Genomic DNA, 21,134 nt, shown 5'->3' on the forward strand with positions numbered 1-21,134 from the left:
GCAAATGAGAAAGCTCTCCTCCAAGCGATGAAGCTCAACTGGTTGGGGTATCCCACCAACAGAGAGCGCCACCAGCTTTTTCACTATTTTTAGAATGTATGAGTCGTTTGCCGTCTGCTAAACGAAGTCCTTTTATATTCCATTTAGGTAGAGAACTTGAGTCGTTTAGAAGCCGTTTAGTGGTCGTTTAGTGGATTTGTGGCACTTGGGTTCTTTCTTAGCGCGCTGTGCGCTTCCCTTTACACGGACTTGGTGCACCCGAATCAAAAGAAAAACTTTAAGGCCGCAAATACACGACGCGCGTTTCCGCGGGCGCGTTTAAACGCGTATAACAGTTCCGCAGAGATATCCAGCTGGGTATCTCTGCGTTTCCGCGGTAGCGCGTTCGAATGACATTTCATTTCTATGGCTGGATTGTTATACGCGTTTCCGCGGGCGCGGAAACGCGCGTCGTGTATTTGCGGCCTAACACATCAAACTTGTTTTATAAATATTTTATCACTTTTATTGCAAATTAAACGCACATTTCAATTCATAGCTTCACACAATCTTACTTAAAACCTCACACATTATTTATAAAAGTCGCACACTTTTTCATTCTCTATGCTAGTAGGGTAAAAAGAAATTGATCGTTAAACTAACTGATTAAATTTAAATGGATGCGTTCTCAACAGTGCTCCTGCCGAAATCTGCCAATATAATCTGGCCACACTGGCCCGCAGGGCAAAAGCTCGCTCGAAAGGTCAATAACCGTCACAAAACGTCAAAAACGACCGTCGCCAGCGCCTCGAAATCGTTGCGAGTTTCGCTCGCTGGCGACGTCGCTTTGCAGTACATGCGACGTCGGTTTTGACGTTTTGCGACGGTTTTGCGACGGTGGCCGCCAAAAAGCTCGCCTTGCCCTGTGGGCAAAGTGACCAGAAATACCGATGTATATCTAGGGTTTGAAGGAAAAAATCTCAATTTTTTAATTATTGAACTTAAAACTCAGCCAAACAATCAAATCAGTGTTAAATAATCCAGCGAAAATCAAATGACAGCACATCCGATGGAGCACTGCAGCGGCTCTAAGGTCGCGTCGAGAAAAAGAACTTGCCACCATTGAGAAGAAAATGTGCATCTTAGTCCTTCTTTGGCTTAGGATTCCTAGTACAATTTTCAGATCAACTCTTCAGAAAGACCTTCATTTGTGTAACCGCTAAACCAAATCTAGTCCATATCGTAGGTAAAGGATGCATATTCTCTTGAAATGGAAATTTCATCTTGCGCATTAGTACCCCCTCCCCCTCCATCCCGCTTAACACTTCTTTCGCTTTCATTTTTTTTTAACTCGAGTTAAGTTTTAAGTTTTAACCTACCGAAAACTACCGATAAAATTTAAATTTGACAGTTAGGTTCCCGGGAACCGTTAAAAGGTAGTTTCTGAAATGTTCTTATTTTACGCATTCCGTTTTCTAAATTCTTAAGGTATTTTGAATGTTTTTGCTTTCTTTTACTTTTAATAGACATGAATGAAAACTCGCGTCGTATTTTTTGTTTGCATGAGAAGTATATTTGAATATATGAGTTAATTGAGTAAGCAAAGCCCCCACACCCGTTCTTAGAACGAGGGAGTTAATAATTCTACTAGCCGTTGGATAATTGTATGTAATTCCACTTTCTTTTCTCGCTCTCTAAATACTTGCATGTCAACATGCGTAAATGTGTTAAATGAAGATAAATAGCATGATTCCCAATAACCTTTTTTATGCACCGTTTAGTTGTTGTGTGTTGATATCGCTGTGATAGACATGTGTGTGAAAAGCGCCAGCACGTGTGTTTGCTTGCTGCCCCCCATTTCGTTTAGTTCAAAGCAGTTGAAGCCAGCACGGCGACACCGCGTTCGTAGAAGCTGTGCGGATCCTGGCCCGGTGCTACCGTCATGTCGACCGTGAACAGCAGCTCCACGCGCGTCGAGTTCAGGTAGACCGGCAACGTGAGCTTCGTGGCACGGGCCGACTCCGAATCGATGCGCGTCCACTTGAGCAGCGTCAGCGGCAGCTCCGTCATGATGGCGGACGTCAGGAGCAGCTGGTTGTTCTTGCACTGAGCGCCCTGCAGCTTCAGACCCGACACACCGAAGCTGCTGTCCTTCAGGTTGTCGTAGCTGTCGGAGCCACTTTCCGTGATCGTTACGGTTAGCGTTAGCTCTTCCAACGACCAGCTGTTCGCCTGCGCGACGCACTGTCGCGTAGCGGTAATGTACGCTTCCGGATTGAACAGGCCGCCCAGCCAGACGGGGAAGCTCTGCAGCTCCTTGGCACCGGCCTGCGATACCAGCGTCGACACCTTCTGCAGCTGCTGGACGCGCTGGCTAAAGTCCGTGATCCACTGGATGACGGTGCAGCCCGCCGGGACGGTGTAGCGGCGCCATCCGGCCGGCAGTATGCCGCGCACCAGCTCGCTCAGCATTGTCCGGTGGTAGTTGGTTTGTTTCTTCTCGCCCTGACAGATAAACACCACGTCCTGCAGGTCGCTAACGACCGTCTGCAGCAGCTTGGCGCCACTCGAGACCTCCCGCTCGAAGTACCGGTACAGCGGGTCCTTGATGTTTTCGACCGTGCGCTTCAGCGTGGCCAGACTCTTGGGCAGCAGCTCCAGCCAGGTCAGTGCGCTGTTGTGCAGCGTCTTCATCCACGACGGGCGGCCATCCTCCTGGCGCGTCTGCATCGTATCCAGGCTCTCGTCGTTGCTGTACGCCAGCTCGTCGTCGTCCTCGAGCTGCTGCATCTTGAGCAGCTTGCTGATCAGATCCGTGCCGCGCGTGGTTAGCAGCACCTTCTCCGCGTTGTTCGGCAGTCCGAGCCAGGATGGCGTCTGCCGGTCAGCCAGCGCTTCGATCCACTTGAGGAAGTGATCGCGCCGCGTACCGTCCGGCATGGTAATGTGGCGCTGTCCGTTCGGCCCACCGGCCACACCATCCACGTTCGCGACTAGTGCAAACTCTGCCTCGAAGCTGTGCGCCGTAAAAAGCTTCGACAGGAACGAAGCCAACAGCCGCTGGTCGAAATCGTTGTCGATCTTGCCACCGTAAATGCTCTGCGAAAGCAACGTCACCAGCGCATCCCACGGGACCTTCTCGGGCGGCAGGTTCGTTCGGCCCATGGCGGTCGCGTCGATCCACGTGTCGAGCGTGTCGCAGGCGACGCGCAGATCCGACTCGTTGAACTCGTACTTCTTGGCCCATCCGAGCGGCACGTACCGGAGCCGCTCCTGCACGATCGCATGGAACCAGGACAGCAGGAAGTACAGCCGGGCGCGCTCGCTCGGCTGCTTCATCATCCGGGCGGCCGGCACGGTCGAGAACGTGCGCAGCAGATTGGCCCGAATGCCTGGCGGTGGTTCGTACACGAAGATGCGACCGGCACGCAGCAGATTCACCGGCACCTTCGGGTTGATCTCCATCGTGAGGTACAGCCGGAAGCCGGAGTGGGGCTGCAGCGAGTGAAGCTTCTTCTCCAGCTGCACCAGCCACTGGGGGGCCAGGTGCACGTTCTTCAGCAGCACCCAGCGGCCCGACTTACACGCCATGTTGATGGCCCGCTCCGCCTGGTTGAAGCCTTCCGCCGAACCGATCGCAATGCTCGAGATCTGCTTGTTCAGCTCCGCCGCGAGATCGTCGACGCGCGACGACGCATCGTACCCGGTGACCGAGCAGAGCAGGGCCGGCGTGTTGCTGGTCAGCTCCTTCTCGACGCAGGCCGCAAAGTCGAGCTCCTTCTCTGCCTGCGGCATAAAGTCTTCTCCCAGCACGGTCGACACGAACAGGTGCGCCGCGGCAATGACACGATCCGGCCGGAACGCCTGAATCAGCAGCAGCTGATGCATGGCGGCCGAAATCGCCGACAGCGCCTTCGATTCATCCCACAGCACGGGAACGTTCTGTTCGGGCGAGCCCTGCTGCAGCCAGGCGGTCAGCTCCGGCATGGATTTGATCTTGTCGAGCAGCTTGCGGAAGATGGGCAAACGCGTCGCCAGCCGGGTGACGGACTCGAGCTGCTCGGCACTGACGCCATCGACGTGGCTGGCCGACGCCACCAAGCCTTCCTTGTTGCGCAGGAAGAAGTTGAACTCCTGGTCGAGGTTCGGTTCCGCCGTGCCCTTCAGATGGATGCGGCACAGCAGGATGGCGAACGTGAGCCGGTCCGCGTGCAGCATGCCGCGCGCCACCCGATCGTAGCACACGCGGTACAGGTCCGACGTGATGATGAGCAGCCGGGCCGTGTGGTCCGATTTGCCCTCGAGCTTCGGGTTGTTGTGCAGCACCGTGCTGAAGATGTCGAGGAACATCTTCAGCGAGTACTGGTAGAGGAAATGCACCTGGTTCAGGCTGTCCATCGTGAAGTAGATGTTCGAGCAGGCCTGCGACAGGGACAGGTACTGCTGCGACACCGTCTCGATCTCGCCGATCACCTTATCCGTCTCCTCCACCTTCTGCCCGATGTCGGCCGCCTCCTTCTTGAGCGTTTCCAGCGTGGTGATGACGGAATCGTCGTCCAGAATCTTACCCTTCGCGTCGTTCAGCGCCTGCAGCAGGCTCTTTTCCAGCTGCCGCAGCCGCAGATGGAACTCGCCCTGCAGCTTCAGCAGATCCGACCGCTTCTCGTCGATGTCGGGCCGCTCGGCCTTCAGCACCTGGTTGAGGCACTGCGACTGGAGCGAGCTGCGCGTGACGGTAAAGTTCACGAACGTCACACGCGAACAGATGTCGGGCGGGAACTCGACGGTCGGGTCGCGCGTCGACAGGAAGATCACGAACGACGGCGACAGATCGATGTCCTGGTCGCCGAGCGTAATCAGCACGCGGCCACCGGTACGGCGCAGCTCGCGATTCAGCACCGGGTTCAGGATCGGGTCGTAGTTCTCCACGTCCTGCACGAGCAGCGGATTGCCAAAGCGCAGCGCCGACTCGAGATTCTTCCGGAAGGAATCGTCCAGGAAGCTGGTCTTGGTGATCTTCTTGTCCTTGAACTCGTTCATGATGAACTCCGTCGCCTGCCCAGACGGGTCGATGATCAGCGGGTAGCGGTTGAAGCGCTTCAGCATGATCGCATTCTCTGTGCACAGATCGTCCGTCGGCAGTGCGTTCGCCTGCCAGCGCAGCCGCTCGTCCGGGTTGGACAGATACTCGGTGCGAGCAATGTCCGCCCGGAACTGTATGTTGGCCGCCTGCAGATGCTGGCACCAGGTCGAGAACAGGTTGCTGCGGTAGTGCTGGTCGAAGTAACCGCCGTACGCAATAAAGGCGGCCGACAGCAGCACGTCGCCCACGATGGTGGACATCTGCGAGCGGAACGTTTCGCTCGTCGCCTCCCAGCGCTCCCGCTCGATCACCAAGCTCTTGAGCAGCGCGATCGAACGGTCCACCTTCGCCTGCACGTTCTCGAGATCGGTCTTGATCGCCTGCGCCTGCGAGATCAGCTGCGCGTACTCCTCCTTGTACGCGGCGATGCTCTGCTCGAGCTGCGCGATCAGCTCCTTCACCTCCCTGCCGTGCTTGATGTTCGTGTCCGCCTGGCGCTCCAGCGAGCTCAGCTCTTCGCGCAGCGGCTCCACGCGCTTGAGCATGTCCGCGTACTCGACCTGCGCGATCGCCCACTTCACCATGGGACCGCACGCCATCGAGGCACGGTTCACCTTCTCGAAGTTGTAGTCCGGATTGCTCAGGTACTTCGATTTCATCTTTTCACGCACCTCATCGCTGTTGTTGTATGGAGCGCCGGGGCCCGGAGAAGGGAAAAGAAAAAAGTTTCATATTAGCGTACTGTTTCGGAAAGGGGTCGGAAAGCGCAACGGAAAGCGTGATACAAGCAATTGTTTGGCATGCAAGGTGAGGCAAACTTTAGAAGCATTGTGTTACGTGCGCATGTTATGATCGCAGTCCAGAAAGGAAACCAATAAATAGAGGCACAAATGAATGCGACCATTTTAATTCTTAATTTTAATGTTATTGCGTAATATTCATATATATGTGTGTAAAAAGCAACTTTCTTAGTACGTGTCATGCAGGCTATTTAAAGGCGGTAAGTAAGCATCTCTTGAAAAGATCAACTCACTTAAAGTAGTTGCTGTTGGAATGGAACAGAATAAAAAAAAAAACACACACACACACACAGTATCTCTTAATAAATCGAACGGACATCGGTAGTAGTCGAAATGTGCCGCGGATTGTAACGGGTTTTTTGTAATGTAAATTATTAAACAAAATAAAAAATAAAGCAAAAAAGGTAATCGAACTTGAAAGTAATCGCTTTTTACAGTCACACACGCCATGTGGAAAGGAACACACGCACGCAGATGTGTCGCATAAGGATGAAGAAGGGTCCACACTAAATCCATTTTCTACGTCTTCTACATCTACTAGAAATAAGACTGTGCACTTCTATATACTGATAGGGGGACAGAGGAGTTCACCCTAGTAGTGAGAAAGGTTACTACTACTATTGCTACTTCCAAAGGTGGGTGGCGTTCAGTGCTCAGTAGACACTTTCACACTAACTCCAATGTGAATAAGCTCACACAATTTTAAGGGGAAAACATGATTAAAAAACACTCGAATCGAACAAAGGAAACAAACAAAATAAATACAAAAGAAGAAAGGATGATTTTTCAGAAACAATCAAACCACAAATGTGAAAAAAAAAACCAAAAGGAAGGATAAGAAAGAAAAAAAAAACACGGGAGCAAATATAACAGAAAGGGAATGTGAAGAAGAAAACAGAGAGGGAGAGTGATTCAGAGATCATGCTTACGTTATGTCTTCGGTACTGAAATTGGACACAATCAAGTTGATAAAGTTTTCCCGCATTATAACGGCACGAATGGATTTCCAGTCCGATGCGTTCTCGCCTAGCAGCAGACAGATCGATTCGAGCGCCAACTTTACCACGGCCGGTGGGTTCGCCATCGAACGTACCTCGACGAGATGCTGCTTCTTGATCGACTTTACCGCTGCACGGTGGGGTAAGTGGGTGGGTGGGTGGGTGGGTTTTTTTGTTGTTGTTTTTTTGTGGGACAGTTGTTTTGTATCGGGCGATCATCATTAACGGTTCCGTTTGGAAAGAGATTAGTGTTTTTGGATTACGAAACGTTCATGTTGTGAGATGGTGTTAACAGAACAGAGAGATTATTGTATTACACAGTTTGCGCATCAAGAGTTGGTGTAGGAAAGTAATTGGATATTGGAAATTATCATTCGAAGGCACGCAAGAGTTCGTTAATCGTTTAAGATTAGAAGAAGAAGAAGAAAGAGAAAAAGAGGGAGAGAGAAAAGTAAAAAGATAAAAGAAGACATTTAATTATTAGAAAAACTGGTTCAGATCATTAAACATATGTTAAACATATATGTTGTTGTTTTTTTTCCATTTCCATAACATAACGGGTAAGTATGTAGCTCTGCTTTGAGCCAGGAGCAAATCATCACACCCATTACGACGATTATTATATTACGGAACATACACACACACACAGCCGTCGTTCTGTTGTTGTACCCACACACCCTGTTTTGAAATCGCATAAGAAATCGTTGAAGCCAGCGTACATTATGTTCGATTATAGTAGCATATAGTGCAAACGGTAAGTAAAGTAACAGCCAAAGCCATGTTTGCAGCACGATTACAGCGCTGCAGACAGTTGACCACGTGTGAAAATAAAGCTGGTGAATAACAAGCTGTTAAAAATGAGTCACAAACACGGATACATAGTTTGGCGGTGCACTGGAACCCTTGACAAAACACTTCATCATGCTGATTTGCTGCCTAAAACAATAATAACTCAAATTTCGATTGGGTTATTTAGATTTAGCGTCTTCCTTTTTTTTCGTTTGTCAAGTTTTTCCGTGTGCACCACTTTGCAATTTAGTCACGAAAAGCCGCCGGAACGGTTACGGATGAGTGTTTGCTATTATCAATAGAGAGTATTGCGGATGGAGGCTATAATGCGCTTGCGCTTGTCCGATCGAACGAACGACGTGGCCCCTTTTCCTCCTCCCAAAAGAAGCAGGATGAAGAAAACGGGGCGCCCGAGCGTGTCGTGTAGCTATGGGGGGGAAGGGGCGTCAAACCCCAAATCGTGATAATTACGTAATGTGCGATGTGTCCAGCTTGACGATCGACGCGATGAAGCTATCCTTCACCATGATCGCGCGTATCGCTTTCCAATCGCCGCCCCGATCGTCCTCCCCGAGCAGCAGACACACTGACTCAAGCGCCATCTTGACCGGAAGGGGCGGATTCGCCATCGTGCGCACCTCCGCCAGCTGCTTCTTCTTAATGTTGCCCACGGCTGAGAGGTGTTGGTCGGGTTTTGTGGCAAAATTCGATCGACACAACAACAAAACACGAAAATTAAACAGTTTGAGATTATTACAATTAAAGTGTGTTGGTGGTGGGTACACACATGTGCCGTCTTAACATTCGACACGCGACCTGAAAACTGTAAAACATGGAAACATCCCCCCTACTCCCGCACCCGTAGCACAGTACTTACCGGCTTGCGCGTCGATAACGGCCGGTTCCACCTGGGCCAGGTCGGCCATTACATCCTTGCGCTTTTCCTCGATCTTTACCGTCTGCTCGGCCAGCTGCTGCTGAATCTCCTGCGACTGCACCTTCTTTATTTCCGCCTCCTGCTGATCCTTGAACATTTGCTTCAGCTTGGCGTTGGCCGCCTCATTCTTGGCCTGCAGTTCCTGCGATTTCACTGCGAGTGATTTTTGCATTTCCTCAACCTAAAATCCATTAAAGTGGCAATCGATTAGCTTTGATGTGTCCTTTTCGTGTCGTCTATCTCTCCCTTTCTTACCTGCTCGACCGTTTCGGCGATCTTGTTCAAGCCGACGTTCAGATGCAGCTGCTGCTCCTCCAGATCGCTGCGCTTCTCCGAGTACAGCTTCACAAAGTGATGGATAAAGTCCAGATAGTGACGGGGTGTGATGGCCATCGTACGGCTGCCACGCTTGGCTAGCCGTGCGTTCGCCTTGTGCAGCGTTTGATGCACGTACACGCAGCTATTAATGACCGCGTCCCGGTGGGAGGGCGTGTTCGAGACCAGCGGACACACGGCCGGGAAAAAGTCCGGCGCCGACCAGGTCGGCTTCTCCAGATCCACCCGGATGGTGAACTCCTTGCCCACCTGGAACAGGGCCGAATCGGACCAATCGCCGAACCAGTTCAGCACGCAGCGATTGAACAGGGCGGGCGAGGTGGCGGCCCGATCCTTCAGCCCGTCGGTTGACGGGTTCATCGTGAACACGACGTGCAGATTGCGCATGACCTGCTGCGTGAACCACTTGTACAGCTCGTCGCTCGAGTCCAGCATGAGGCCCTCGCGCTGCGCACCCTCCTTGCACTGCGTCATGAGCGTTGTGTACTCGTCGCCCTCGAACAGCCCGGGCACCTCACCGTTCGCCAGCAGCGTGTTCATGCGCTCCAGGAACCCGGAATCCAGCACGTTCGATTCGTCCAGAATGAAGGCAATCTTTTCATCCTTGCAGCCAGACCGGCGCAGCACGCACCGCAGATCCTCGTCGAAGTCCTCGCTCGTGTACTTGTTGTGCACCTTGATCTGGAAGATGGACAGCCCATTCATCCAGGCGACGAAGCGGGACAGCGTCGTCTTGCCCGCACCGGACACACCGATCAGCAGCAGATGGCCCTGCGGCTGGCGGAAGATTCGATCGATGCGCAGCACGTGCTCCAGCACCTCGTCGAAGAGGACGAGCGGAACGTCCAGCTCCTCCTCGTAGAACACCTTCAGCCGCGCCTTCACGTAATCGCGCAGCTCGTCCCTGTTGACCGGCATGTAGTCCTTCGACAGCCAGTTGCTGTACAGGATCGGGCGGGCGAGCGCCTTGTCGCGATCGACGCTCGGGAAGTGTTTCGTCGCCACCAGGTCGATGTTCTCGTTCGTCCAGCGGCGCTCCGACTCTTCCACCAGCCGGTCCTGGAACAGGCGCAGGGCTTCGTGCGCCCACAGCCGCACCAGTCCCTCGACCGGCAGGTTGTCCAGCGGGCGAATCGCCTCACAGATGCCGCGCACCCAGCGGGTCATCTCGCGCGGCGAGTACACGTAGTGCGGCTGCATGTCCTGCGTGAACCGATCCTGCGACGCGAGATAGAACTCGACCATCGCGTTCGTGAGCGGTTCGGCGTAGCCGCGCAGATTCGGCATCAAGCGCAACATCGCACGGCTGAACGTGCCGTAAATCTGCTTGAGTGACGTCTCCCCCGGGTAGTCCACGTAGATAATCGGCACGTGGCGCAGGAAGCGATGGCTCAGCGGCTTACGACCCGGATCGGTCGGCGGGTTACAGGCTCCCACGAACTGAATGCGCTCCAGCGACACCCACGATTGGTCCGCGGCACGGTAGAAGCCCTTATGCTCGACCAGCTGGCGCAGGAACGAAATGACCCGCTGCGTACCGTACGAGTCCATGTCGGGCAGATTGATTTCGTCGCAGAACAGCACCAACCACTTGCCGAGCTGAACCGGGGCGAGCACCACCCCGTTCGGTGTCTTGCGGTACTCGCAGTAATGGTCGAACGTTTTCAGCAGCAGCTCCGGCGTGGTGGCGGACGAGAAGTTCAACCCAACCACCTCCATGTCGGGCAGGGCGCGGAGGGCCGAGAACAGGGTCATCGTCTTGCCCGAACCGGGCGGACCGCACAGCACGAGCGGCTTGTGCTCGGCCAGCCACGTGTACAGCAGCGATTCGTGCCGCACCGTATCGAGCGTCGGCACGACCACGTCCGGTGCCGCCACCTTGTGCGTTTCGATTTCGATGACGGGCACCTTGTTCGACCACGGCACCCAGTCGCCCTGGATGTTCACCTCATAGTCGATGATCGGATTGGCGCCCTGCGCCGGCAGCGTTACCGTGGTGATGCTGCGCAGGAAGTCGCCCAGATCCGAGCGCACCTTCAGCTTGGAATCGCCCGCGAACGACCACAGCATCGAGTAGATCAGCAGCTTCGGGATGTACTGTTCCAGCTGCTCCGGCGGCACCGGGAAGTCCGGATGCTGCTGGTTGAACGTAAGCACGTTCCGTGCGCCCTGATTCAGCATCGAGAACAGCGAGCTAAGCGCACGCAGCCGCGTAAAGTCCATGATGTGCTCCTGGCCCATCGCATACTCGAGACAGCGCACCACGAGCCCGTCCGAGCTGAAGTACGGCTGCAGCAGGGCCGCAATTTCGCGCTGCGTTTGCAGCGCGGGCGTCACCTCGTCCTCCTTCTCGGTGCTGCCCTTCGGCTGCCCGCTGAAGCTTTCCTCCTCGCCGTCCTCCAGCGGAATGTGGCGCAGGCGCGACATGTAGTTTTCGAAGATCATCTCCGTGGACAGGACGTCCTCCGAGAACCACACCATACCGCAGCGGGACACGGTGGCCAGCGTGGCGTACTTCAGATCCTGCACCTCGAACATGATGCGCACGTTCGGTGGCAGCGACAGCCGCTCGCCGTTCGGTAGCGTCAGCAGCTTGTTGTCGTCCAGCACGGAGTTAAGGTTCTCCACCCACTCCGGATCGACGTCGCCGTCAAAGATGATCCACTGGCGTTTGTTAATTTCGCCGCGCACATTGTCGATGATCTTGCGCAGAATGTGCGTAAACAGACCGTCCGTCCATTCGCGCGTGTTCGGATCCAGCACACCGTACAGGGCCTCCTTCGAGATGGCTTTCGGGTCGATGACGTGCGCCACACCCTCCGTACCTTCGAAGCGCTCCAGCGCCTTTAGCAGCACCTTCCAGGCGGACGACTTGCCCGACCCGGACGGGCCGACCATCATCAGACCGTGGTTGAGGTTCGAAATTTGATACAGTTGCAGAACCTGCAAAACGGTGGTTAACGAGGATAGAAACGATTAGCGGTGATCGAGCGAGTGCTTGTCCCGTATGTCGCGCCAAGCACATTTACAAGGAGAAAATGCAAAATTCAAGCCACACACACACACATTCAAACGCACTCACACACGGACACACAAAATAGAGACACTCGGTTACTGTTCTTCATTTTTACACGGTGGCGGGTGGCCCAGCGAGCCAGCCATTAACCCGGTGAGAGCTAAATGTCCCTAAAAAATGGCGTTAGATCAAAATGGATTATCTTTACGAATTTTGACAGTACCAATATCCACTGTGTAAAAATGATGAGGAGATTTTAAAATCAAAAGGAAAATCTTAATACAAAAATAAAACTTAAATGCGTACACGGAAACAGGAAGCAAATCAAGAGGACAGTGGGAGCATAAACTGCAAACAACTCAGAACCTCAAGCGGGTGTATACTTATGGGCTTCTTAACGATTAATTGCACTCACTTTGTCAACCCACGTTTCGCCGAATCCCTTGTGTTTTACATTTTTTTTGCAGGCGGATTTCGGTACGGTGGATATAGTTTAGATTTTTGTTTGCATATTTTGTAAATAAAGCGTTGGATTAGGTGAGAAAGAAAAGGGCAAGAACAGGTTAGTTATTCGCCGTACGGGGGTTTTCTTTTGAGGGAAAGGCCCGCAAATATTAGTTTGGATAACTAAAGTATATGGATAAACATGATGGATGTTCGAATGAGTCCCTGTACAGAGTTAATGTTACATTCGTTTTTTTTCAGTCTAATAGTCTAATAGTCGAATATTCCCTGCAATCAAAAGGTATCCTAACAGCCTTTTAGGCACAGTACTGCTGCAATACTGGTCATATTGAATAATTGGTTAGTAGAATCATAATGCAGAATAAGTGTTATCGATCTATCTACAAGTTTAGTTCCCCCAGGTTTGCTATCGAAGAATTTAGTTATTGATTCTGGTTTGTCATAAGAACTGTTTGTAGCAATTTTTTTACAGCAAATGCCAGTGTGTAACGTGATCGCTATTCTATCGTCCCTTATCTTACCTTCTCCATCCAGGCGCCGCCCTGCTCATCCCCTTCGCCGCACACGAGATACTCCTCCGAGCACACCTTGCGAATTTCGTCCTTCAGCCCCTTCATCTCCGCCCGCGTGTAGCCCACGTTCGGGAACACGTCGCTCAGCAGCGAAAACAGCAGCGGTATGTCCTCCGCCACCAGCTTCGGTACCATCGTTTCGCACACCGACTGGATCAGAATCTCCTGCTCGGGCAGATTTTCCGCGATCGACGCCTCGTCGATGTTTTCCTCGCCCTGCTGCTTCTTCGTGTCCTTGATCTTCATTATGCGGTCGCGCTTGACGTTGCCGGCCGACACCAGCACCGACTTGAGCGCACGCAGCCCAAAGTCGTAGTGCGACTGGTTGGACAGCTGCTCGTCGCACAGCTTGAAGAACGGCACGATCTTGCACGCCAGCTTCTCGGCCGTGCGGAAGCCCTGGCTGAACAGCATCACCTCCGCGATCAGCTGGCGATCGGGCGTGGTCATGGCGAGCGAGCGGAACAGCTTCTTCAGATTGTCCGGCAGGTTGGAGCGCCCGGCGTAGCCCGGATTCATCGTGATGAAGATGGCCATATCGGTCGACACGCGCACCTGCTTGCCGACCAGCTCGACCGTGATGCTTTGCGCGTCCCGGTTGGCGTCCTGTTGCGATTTCAGCGCCTCCTGGATCGTCTGGATCTGCTGCGACACGGCCGAGAGCATGCGCTCCTCGAGCCGGTTGAACTCGTCGAAGCAGCCCCAGGCGCCGACCTGGCACAGGCCGACGAAGATGCGGCCCATCGCCTGGAAGTCGAACGTTTCGTCGCAGTTGAAGACGAGTACGAAGCGGCCCAGCTGATTACCGAGCGCCTTCACCGATTCCGTCTTGCCGGTACCGGCCGGCCCGAACGGTGATCCGCCGAGCCGCGCCTCCAGGGCCTGCGTCATCGTCAGGTAGCAGCGATCGGTGAGCGGCGTCTGCACCAGCCGATCCTGCACGCCCAGATACTCGAAGCCGTAGTAGAAGCGCGCGTTCGCCATGTGGATCGTCAGCTGCTGCAGCACCTCCGTCTGGCGCGGATCGAAGTAGAAGCGCATCTCGCACAGCCAGTGGAACGATTTCGGATTGTTCACACCGTGGGCGATCAGGCGCCGGGTGACCGTGCGCTTGTGCACGAACTCGTTGATGAGATGTTCGAGCTTTTTGCGCCGCAGCGGTGGCTGCTCCTGCAGCACCGAGTCGGCCAGCACGTTCAGCGTCGTCTCGACCGTGGTGAGCACGCGGTGCAGTGGGGTTTTGTCCTTGCCGTTGCCCCCATTGCCACCGTTGCCTTCGGACGTTTGCTGCAGCGCGTTTTCGACGTCCTCCGACCAGAGGATCTGTGCGGCCAGGACAACGATCTGCGCCTGGTACTTGTCGCACCATTCCATGTACTTTTGCGTATCGATCACGTCCTTAAACTGCTTGATGTCCTGCACCGCCTGGGCCAGGTAGGAAGCGAGCGTGAAGCGCATCTCCTTCTCCACCAGCGACAGCCATTCGTTGATCTTCGGATGTTCGATCGTCGAGACGGGTTTGATGAACCGCACTTCTTCGCCCTCGCGCGATGCTATACCCAGAATCACCGTGTTGTCCTCGTTCAGCAGGATCGAGGCCACGCCGGCAAACATCTTCTTGAAGTGCTTCTGCAGCCGGGCCACATTCTTGCTGTTGCCGATAATCTCCAGCAGATCCTCGTCACCGACGAAGTAGAACCGCGGGAAGGAGGTACGCTCCCGCTCGAGGTACTCTCCCAGCGCTTTCTGGATCTTGCCCAACAGGTCGGCCAGCCGCTCGAGCGACCGCTGCACCGCCGGAATGTTCAGCACGTCCATCACCTTCGGCGATTTGGCCACCTTCTTCATCAGGCCCAAAAACTCCGAGCTGATACTCTGGAAGCGGGACGTTTCCACCGGCAGCAGCGTCTTGATGTCGGCACTGCCCGAGAAGATACCCTCCAGATAGACCCAGCGGCGCTGCACATCGATCCACACGTCGAACAGCGAGTTGATGCGGTTAAGCTTCTCCTCCCAGGTGAGGGCCTCCTCCTCGAACACCTTGTAGTACGGCGACAGCTTCATCGCGGCGACCGAGTTTATGTGCTCCTTTACCTTGTTGAACAGATCGTCCCAGCCGCGGATGATGCGGCACTTGTTCTGGTAGTTGATCAGGTCCAGCTCGTAGTTTTGCCAGCTCTCGCGCACCTGCTTCAGGAACTCCTCCAGCGCCATCTCGCCCTGCGCCACCAGTATGATGTCCTTCACGATCGACTCGTTCTTCAGCAGGTTCACGTCCCACACCTGGCCGAGCGTCAGGTCGGACAGCACCCAGCTGACGCGCAGCTGCTTGGTCAGCTGCTTCCAGTGGCGCTCCTTCAGCGCGTCCGACTTCAGCTCCACGATCATCATGTTCACCTTGATGTAGCTCTGGAGCAGCTTCTTCACGTACTCGTAGCTTTCGTACATGCGCAGCCGGGCCGGCAGCTCCTTCAGCTGGTTCATCATCGCTTCCAGCGACTGGCGCAGCTTGCGCGGCTGCACCGACAGCCACGGCTTTTCGCGCGTCTCGTCGATTTGGGCCCACACCTTCGACAGCTCGCTCCAGACGCCGCGCAGATCCTGCAGCTCCTCCAGCACCACCGACATGCGCTCGGTGCTGTTGTTCGGGATGGCCGATTCCTGCAGCTCGAGCGCTTCCTTCGCCTTCGCCACGTTGTCGCGCTCCTCCTTCAGGCGCGAGAACTTGGTCTCGAAGATGTGCAGCTGCTGCAGGGCATCGTCCGGCCGGGTGCGCCCACCGGTCGGTTTGTTCTTCTCCCAGTCGTTCAGGAAGTCGACCGTGCGCGTCTCGACCGCCTTATCCTCGGCCACGATCTTGGCCTGCAGGCTGGCGACCTGCGTCTGGATGGCGGAATCCTTCCGCTTCATGATCTCGTTGAACGCGGACCATTCGCCCTCGATGTTGTCCACGTGCAGCCAGTTGTTGGGGAACTGGAAGCGCTGCCGCTCGAGGATGCGTTGCGCCTCGCGGTACACCTCGACCTGCTTGTCCCACACGAGCATCTCCTTCTTGAGCGACTGCACGTACGTGATGAAGCACACCGCGTCCGACGTGCTGGCGGCCTCGATGCTCTGCTGCTCCAGATCGCTGCGGCTCTTCGACACCTTCGAGTGGAACGTGCTCATCTCGTTGCCGAGCAGCTGGCCGAACTTGCTCAGCGCCTCCTTGTGCCAGGAGTCGTACTTGAGCGTTACCTTCGCCTGCACCTTCGCGTAGTCGATCACGATCGGACCGTACGCGCGTCTAGTATCGGACGTGTCGAACGTGGTGCGCGATTTCTTAATATCGTTCAAACACTTGATCCACAGGTTGATGTCCTCGCCGAGCCGGCCGTACAGCATGTCCGCCTGCAGATCCCACAGGCTCTGGTAGCGCAACCACTCGTCGACGTAGCTGCGCACGTCGCCGATCTGGTTCTCGATCGCAGCGTACGCACCCTCCAGCGGGTCCGGCTTGTTCGGCAGCTTCGTCAGCAGATTGCGGTACGTCTGCGAGACCGGCTTGTCCAGCCCGACCTGGTAGCGCGAGCTTTGCAGGCGCGTCTGCGACGTCACGATCGCTTCCCAGGCGAACAGCTGCTGCATAATCTGGAAGCGAGCCTCCTCGATCGAGGGGTACAGATACATCTGCTGGTTGGTGATGCGGATCTCGTGAATCGCGCGCTGAATCTGCGGATCCCCGCCCGGGCGAATCGTGGGCTGCGTCGGAGCGTCCGTGTCCATGGAAAGGTCGACCTCCTTCTTGTTGCCCGTAAGCGCATCGGTCCACGCCTGGATGCCGGCTTGCAGCCGTGCGGCCAGCTTCTTCTCCACCTCCTCGTCCAGCCGGGCGACCCACACGTGCAGATTGGAGTACTGCTTCAGCGACAGATCGTCGACGGCATGCTGAATCTTGGACAGTATGTCCGCAAACGTGGCCGCACTGTACGGGCACGTTTCGAGCGAGCGTACGTCCACATCCAGCTGCTCCTCCACCACGAGCAGATCTTCCACCTTCTCCTGGAACGATACCACGTTCTCGGACAGGCGCTGCACGTACGGATCCAGCTTGTAGCTCTCCCACACGAGCGCAATGCCTTCGGAGATGAGCGACAGCACCTCCTTGCGCAGTCCAGCCACCAGCGGAATGATGCTGGCCCGGTCTTCGATCTACGTCGGTGGTGTGGGGGAAACACGAGAGAGATAAATGTTAGCAAATGAACACGCACAGCAGGAAAGTGGGGTTTATTCGAACAATAGAATTATTTTAATGTTGAGCACAATTCGATTTGTAGCAGTTTCGTGCAACAGTAGATAATAGCATTACTATATGAAGCAACATGATTAGAAAGAGAAATAAAACATCCAGAAATTACTTTTGTAAAGCATCAATGTTGTACAATTTTGCCACTTTGCGCCAATTGTTTCATGTAGATGAAAAATTAATTTTAAATTTTGTGTAACAAAAGCTCCAAAACGATAGAAAATTCATAACAAAAGGAAGAAAAGGCTAAATACGATATAAGCAAAGTAGATAAGCATATCATTCCGTAATGGCAAAAGGAAGCAATAACTAAAGCAACGACAACCATTCAAGTACGATTGATATAAAGTCGAGCATTCGAGCAAAGGAACAAGAAAAGTGCTGCAACCTGCGCGGTACCAGCAACACAGAACAACAAATACGGTATTACGAAAAAAAGGGAAATCAACACAAAACAAGAGCAAAATGTAAGCCTCTCAACAAAAGAACAAGATAGGCAAATAGGCTAGGAAAACTGGTTTTAGCGGTTCGCTACCTTAAATACTGAATTTTGTGCTAATGTCCTATTGTTTAGCTGCATGGAAGAACAAATTAAGGATACGAGATTCTTACTGTGATTGACAATGGTAAAACTCTAATGAGATTGTATGGGGGTTGGATCGTGTGTGTGTGTGCCTGTGTTTTGTTTGTTTAATTTTACGATTACGGTGAAGTAGTGAGATAAAAGCACAATTTCGTCACATATTGAAGAGAATTTCTTGTTATTAGCCAAACACGAGTGTCGAATGGAATGAGCAGAGCGCCATATTGTTTCGAAAGTGGCGATCATATGGGTGGTATGGGGTTTTCTTTTCATTTCAATTTGCAAAATGTGTGTGTTCAGTCCAAAGGGAGATGGATAGGCGAAAGTTTGAAAAGACTTGTAAAGAACAAATGATAAAGTTTGGTTGTCGGACACGCTGCGTACAGTGCACACTTACCTTCTCCAGCGTGCGCTCGTACGTACGGATGCTTTCGATCAGCGAAATCGCGAACGGGTACAGCTGATTGGCCTGGTGCGCCTTGTTCACGATGGCCAGCGGCACCCGGAAGCCCAAGCTCTTCAGATTGCGCACCTCCTTGTACAGGGTGATGATTTCCGGCAGGAAGTTCACCCGCAGACGCAACGTATTGCCACGGCCCGTTCTCGAGCGCGTTGCTTCGATCGAAAAGATCCGTCCGGTGATGCCGGTGTTGCGTTCCTGCACCTTCCGAGCCCAGTCCTGGAACACCTCGGCCGTGGACAGCTTCGCCCGGAAGCTATCCCCGTCCGCCTTCAGCTTCTGGCCATCGATGTGCGATTCCCAGCCACGACCGAGCACATCCTCGACGCGCTTCAGATACATCGTGAGCTGGTTGTCGATCTGCCGCGCCCAAATGATTGAACCGGCAACGGGCGGCAAATCGCGCACCACCGACAGGCGACAGCTCTTGCTTTGCGGGTATTGCACCTGGAACGAGAGAGAGAAAACAAAAACACCAGCGTTAGGCGAAACTTCCAGTTAGGGCTGACCCTTTCCCACCCTACCTTAAACTTCTCGTGCAACGCCTCGATGTCGTCCTTCACGCGCTGTATCAGCTGCGTCTGGTACTCGCGAATCGCCCCACGGATGTGCGGCCGCACGAACAGTGCATTGAAGCGCGAGAAGATGCGGAACATCTCGTTCGCGTTCTTCGCCGTACCGAGCTGATCGCGCAGATGGGCCGTAATGCGTGCCTCCACGCGGTCGATGCGCTCCTCGTAGCGCTTGATCGCCGCATCCCACGCTTCCGAGCCTTCCTTCGAGATGTCCAGGCACTCGATCTCCTTCACGTTCTCGTACGCCAGATTCACCTCCTCGATCGCGTTCGCGTCGGCCGTATCGAGACTGTACGGCTGCTTGCCCTCGCCACCGACACCGGTGTCGCCGGCCGCGGACAGAGCGGACGACGGTTGACGGGTCGGGCGCAGCACACGCACAATCACCGTGCGCAGCTGCTCATGCTGCCGGCGGAACTTGCGCATATGCTCCATGCGCTGCTGCAGGATCTTATGCGCGGGCGAGATGCGCCACACCATCTTGATGTGCTCGTCGCGCTTGCGCTTCACGATTTCGCGCAGCGTACCGAGCAGCTTGTCGTACTCGTCGTCCCAGCAGCTGAACACCTCGAAGCACTGGTTCATCACCCGCTCGAACTCGTCGAACGGGATGTGCATCAGGCGGCGCGTGCCGAGCACCTTCAGCAGCTGCTGGCTGAGATCGCGCGAAATCGCCTCGATCAGGCGCAGGCAGCGCTGGATCGGGTACTTGGTGTTGCGGATCTTGCGCAGATGGTTGAAGATCGAATGGACCGCCTGCCGGATCTTGTCGAGCTCAGTCGCCGACAGCAGATCGTTGATCGGGAAGTCCTTCATCAGCGGGTTGTAGTCCGCGACCATCGCGAGCGTTTGCTTCAGGCCCGTGTCCGTATCGAACGAGACGGTTGCGTGGAAGCGCTTGCCGTGCTTGAGGATGTTCAGCGTCAGCGCCACTTCCGGCGATTCGCGCTTCTCCTGGATACGGTGCAGCGCACGCTCCAAATTCAGCCAGAAGGAAATCTCTTGCAGCGCCGTGCCGGAGGATGGATCGCGGTCCAGCTTCGTCACCTTCTGGATCTCCTTAATCCACCGGTTCACACCGTTCTGGAGCGTGTTCAGAAAGGTCGAATCCTGCACCTTGTCCCCAAAGTCGGTAATCTTCGCCTTGCGCTGCTCGTCCGCACACTTCTTCACGACCTGCGCCACCGTGCTGTTGATGTTGAGCGTCACCTCCGGGATGTCGATGTTCTGCTGCAGATGCAGCAGTCCCATCTCCAGCTCGGCCAGCTTCTTCTCGACCGACGGTGCCATCTTGTCTCCATCGCGGTCCGCCCGGCCCGATTCCTTCACGTAGCTCTTGAAGAACGGCGCAAGCGTTTTGCTGATGAACGCATGCAGCGTCTCGTACGGCGAGCCCTCGGAAAAGTTGATCAGCCGCACCTGCGAGTGGATCGACTTGTCCGCCTCAATCATCGCGCCACGCTTGATGCACACCAGCGAAGCCATACGCTGGTTGGTGAAGTGCACATCGTTGCCGAAGTAGTACGTAATGGAGTCCTTCTCTTCCTCACCCTCGGTCGGTGGTTCATTCTCATCATCTGTTGGGGGTGGAAAGAAAAAAAGGCAAATCAATTCAACACACAGCCCCAAATGTAACGCCATGCAACGCCTATGCCGATGAGTCATGATTGCCCATAAACTTTCATCTTTATCGGCTGACTCGCTCTCTCCCACGAACACGCCCAACCTGCGCGAAGAGGCAAACGCCTACTGATGACGTGATACGTCAGCATCCCCCCTACGCTCCCCCTACCTTTGAAGCAGTTCCGCTGGATGTACAGTGCCTGCGTTTGCGGATCCGAGATGAACTTTCGAATGCAGTCCTGATTAACACTGTCCTCGAGGGCAGCGTTCAGCGGACCGAACGATTTCATATCGTCCTCCGGCAGCAGCACCGTAATCGCCTTGCGGAGATAGTTGGAAAAGTTGTCGAAATCGATAATGGCTACCACCTCCGGCTCCACCGATGGTGGCTGCTCGCTGCCCATGCTGGGCATCATTGCCTCGAGCGAGTCACCCATCGTGGCGACTGTTTGCGTAGCCGGATGAACTCTTCTTTTGAACGTCACACAAACACAAAAATTAAACTTTGAGTACTTTTCTCTTCACACAAAATTGATACTTATTGGAACGCGCAGACACGTCTGCACGTCGCAAAACTAGGACCAAAGTGAAAAGAAAGATGGCGGCCTTGGGTTGCGGCTTGCTTGACAGCTC

General features: G+C 54.3%; 1 protein-coding gene across 7 annotated transcripts; it reads right to left on the bottom strand.

The window, feature by feature from the left end:
- Positions 1-1,751: 1,751 nt before the first annotated feature.
- On the bottom strand, positions 1,752-21,100 carry LOC121589935 (dynein heavy chain, cytoplasmic). Of its 7 annotated transcripts, none has more exons than XM_041909208.1 (10): positions 20,671-21,100; positions 18,828-20,455; positions 18,241-18,750; positions 17,796-17,834; positions 12,925-17,166; positions 12,354-12,380; positions 8,842-11,865; positions 8,527-8,767; positions 6,792-6,990; positions 1,752-5,740 (listed from the first exon to the last, which is right to left on the bottom strand). In XM_041909208.1, exons 1-10 carry the CDS (start codon positions 20,936-20,938, stop codon positions 1,843-1,845), a joined length of 14,076 nt encoding a protein of 4,691 aa, XP_041765142.1. In that variant the 5' UTR covers positions 20,939-21,100; the 3' UTR covers positions 1,752-1,842. The 7 variants fall into 7 exon arrangements, with proteins under 7 accessions (XP_041765142.1, XP_041765141.1, XP_041765146.1 ...); XM_041909207.1 differs by lacking the exon at positions 6,792-6,990 and adding an exon at positions 8,121-8,322; XM_041909212.1 differs by lacking the exon at positions 17,796-17,834.
- Positions 21,101-21,134: the final 34 nt, after the last annotated feature.

This window comes from Anopheles merus, chromosome 2R (assembly GCF_017562075.2).
Source record: "Anopheles merus strain MAF chromosome 2R, AmerM5.1, whole genome shotgun sequence".
In the NCBI taxonomy this organism is placed as follows: Eukaryota; Metazoa; Arthropoda; class Insecta; order Diptera; family Culicidae; genus Anopheles; species Anopheles merus.

What these genes read in the sequence shown, in the direction of transcription:
- LOC121589935 (XM_041909207.1), bottom strand. Translation starts at nt 20,938, where the DNA reads ATGGGTGACTCGCTCGAGGCAATGATGCCCAGCATGGGCAGCGAGCAG. An exon ending in CCAGCGGAACTGCTTCAAAG is followed by an intron (nt 20,456 to 20,670) that starts GTAGGGGGAGCG and finishes CACCCCCAACAG; the next exon opens with ATGATGAGAATGAACCACCG. An exon ending in TCGCCGAAACGGTCGAGCAG is followed by an intron (nt 8,768 to 8,841) that starts GTAAGAAAGGGA and finishes AATGGATTTTAG; the next exon opens with GTTGAGGAAATGCAAAAATC.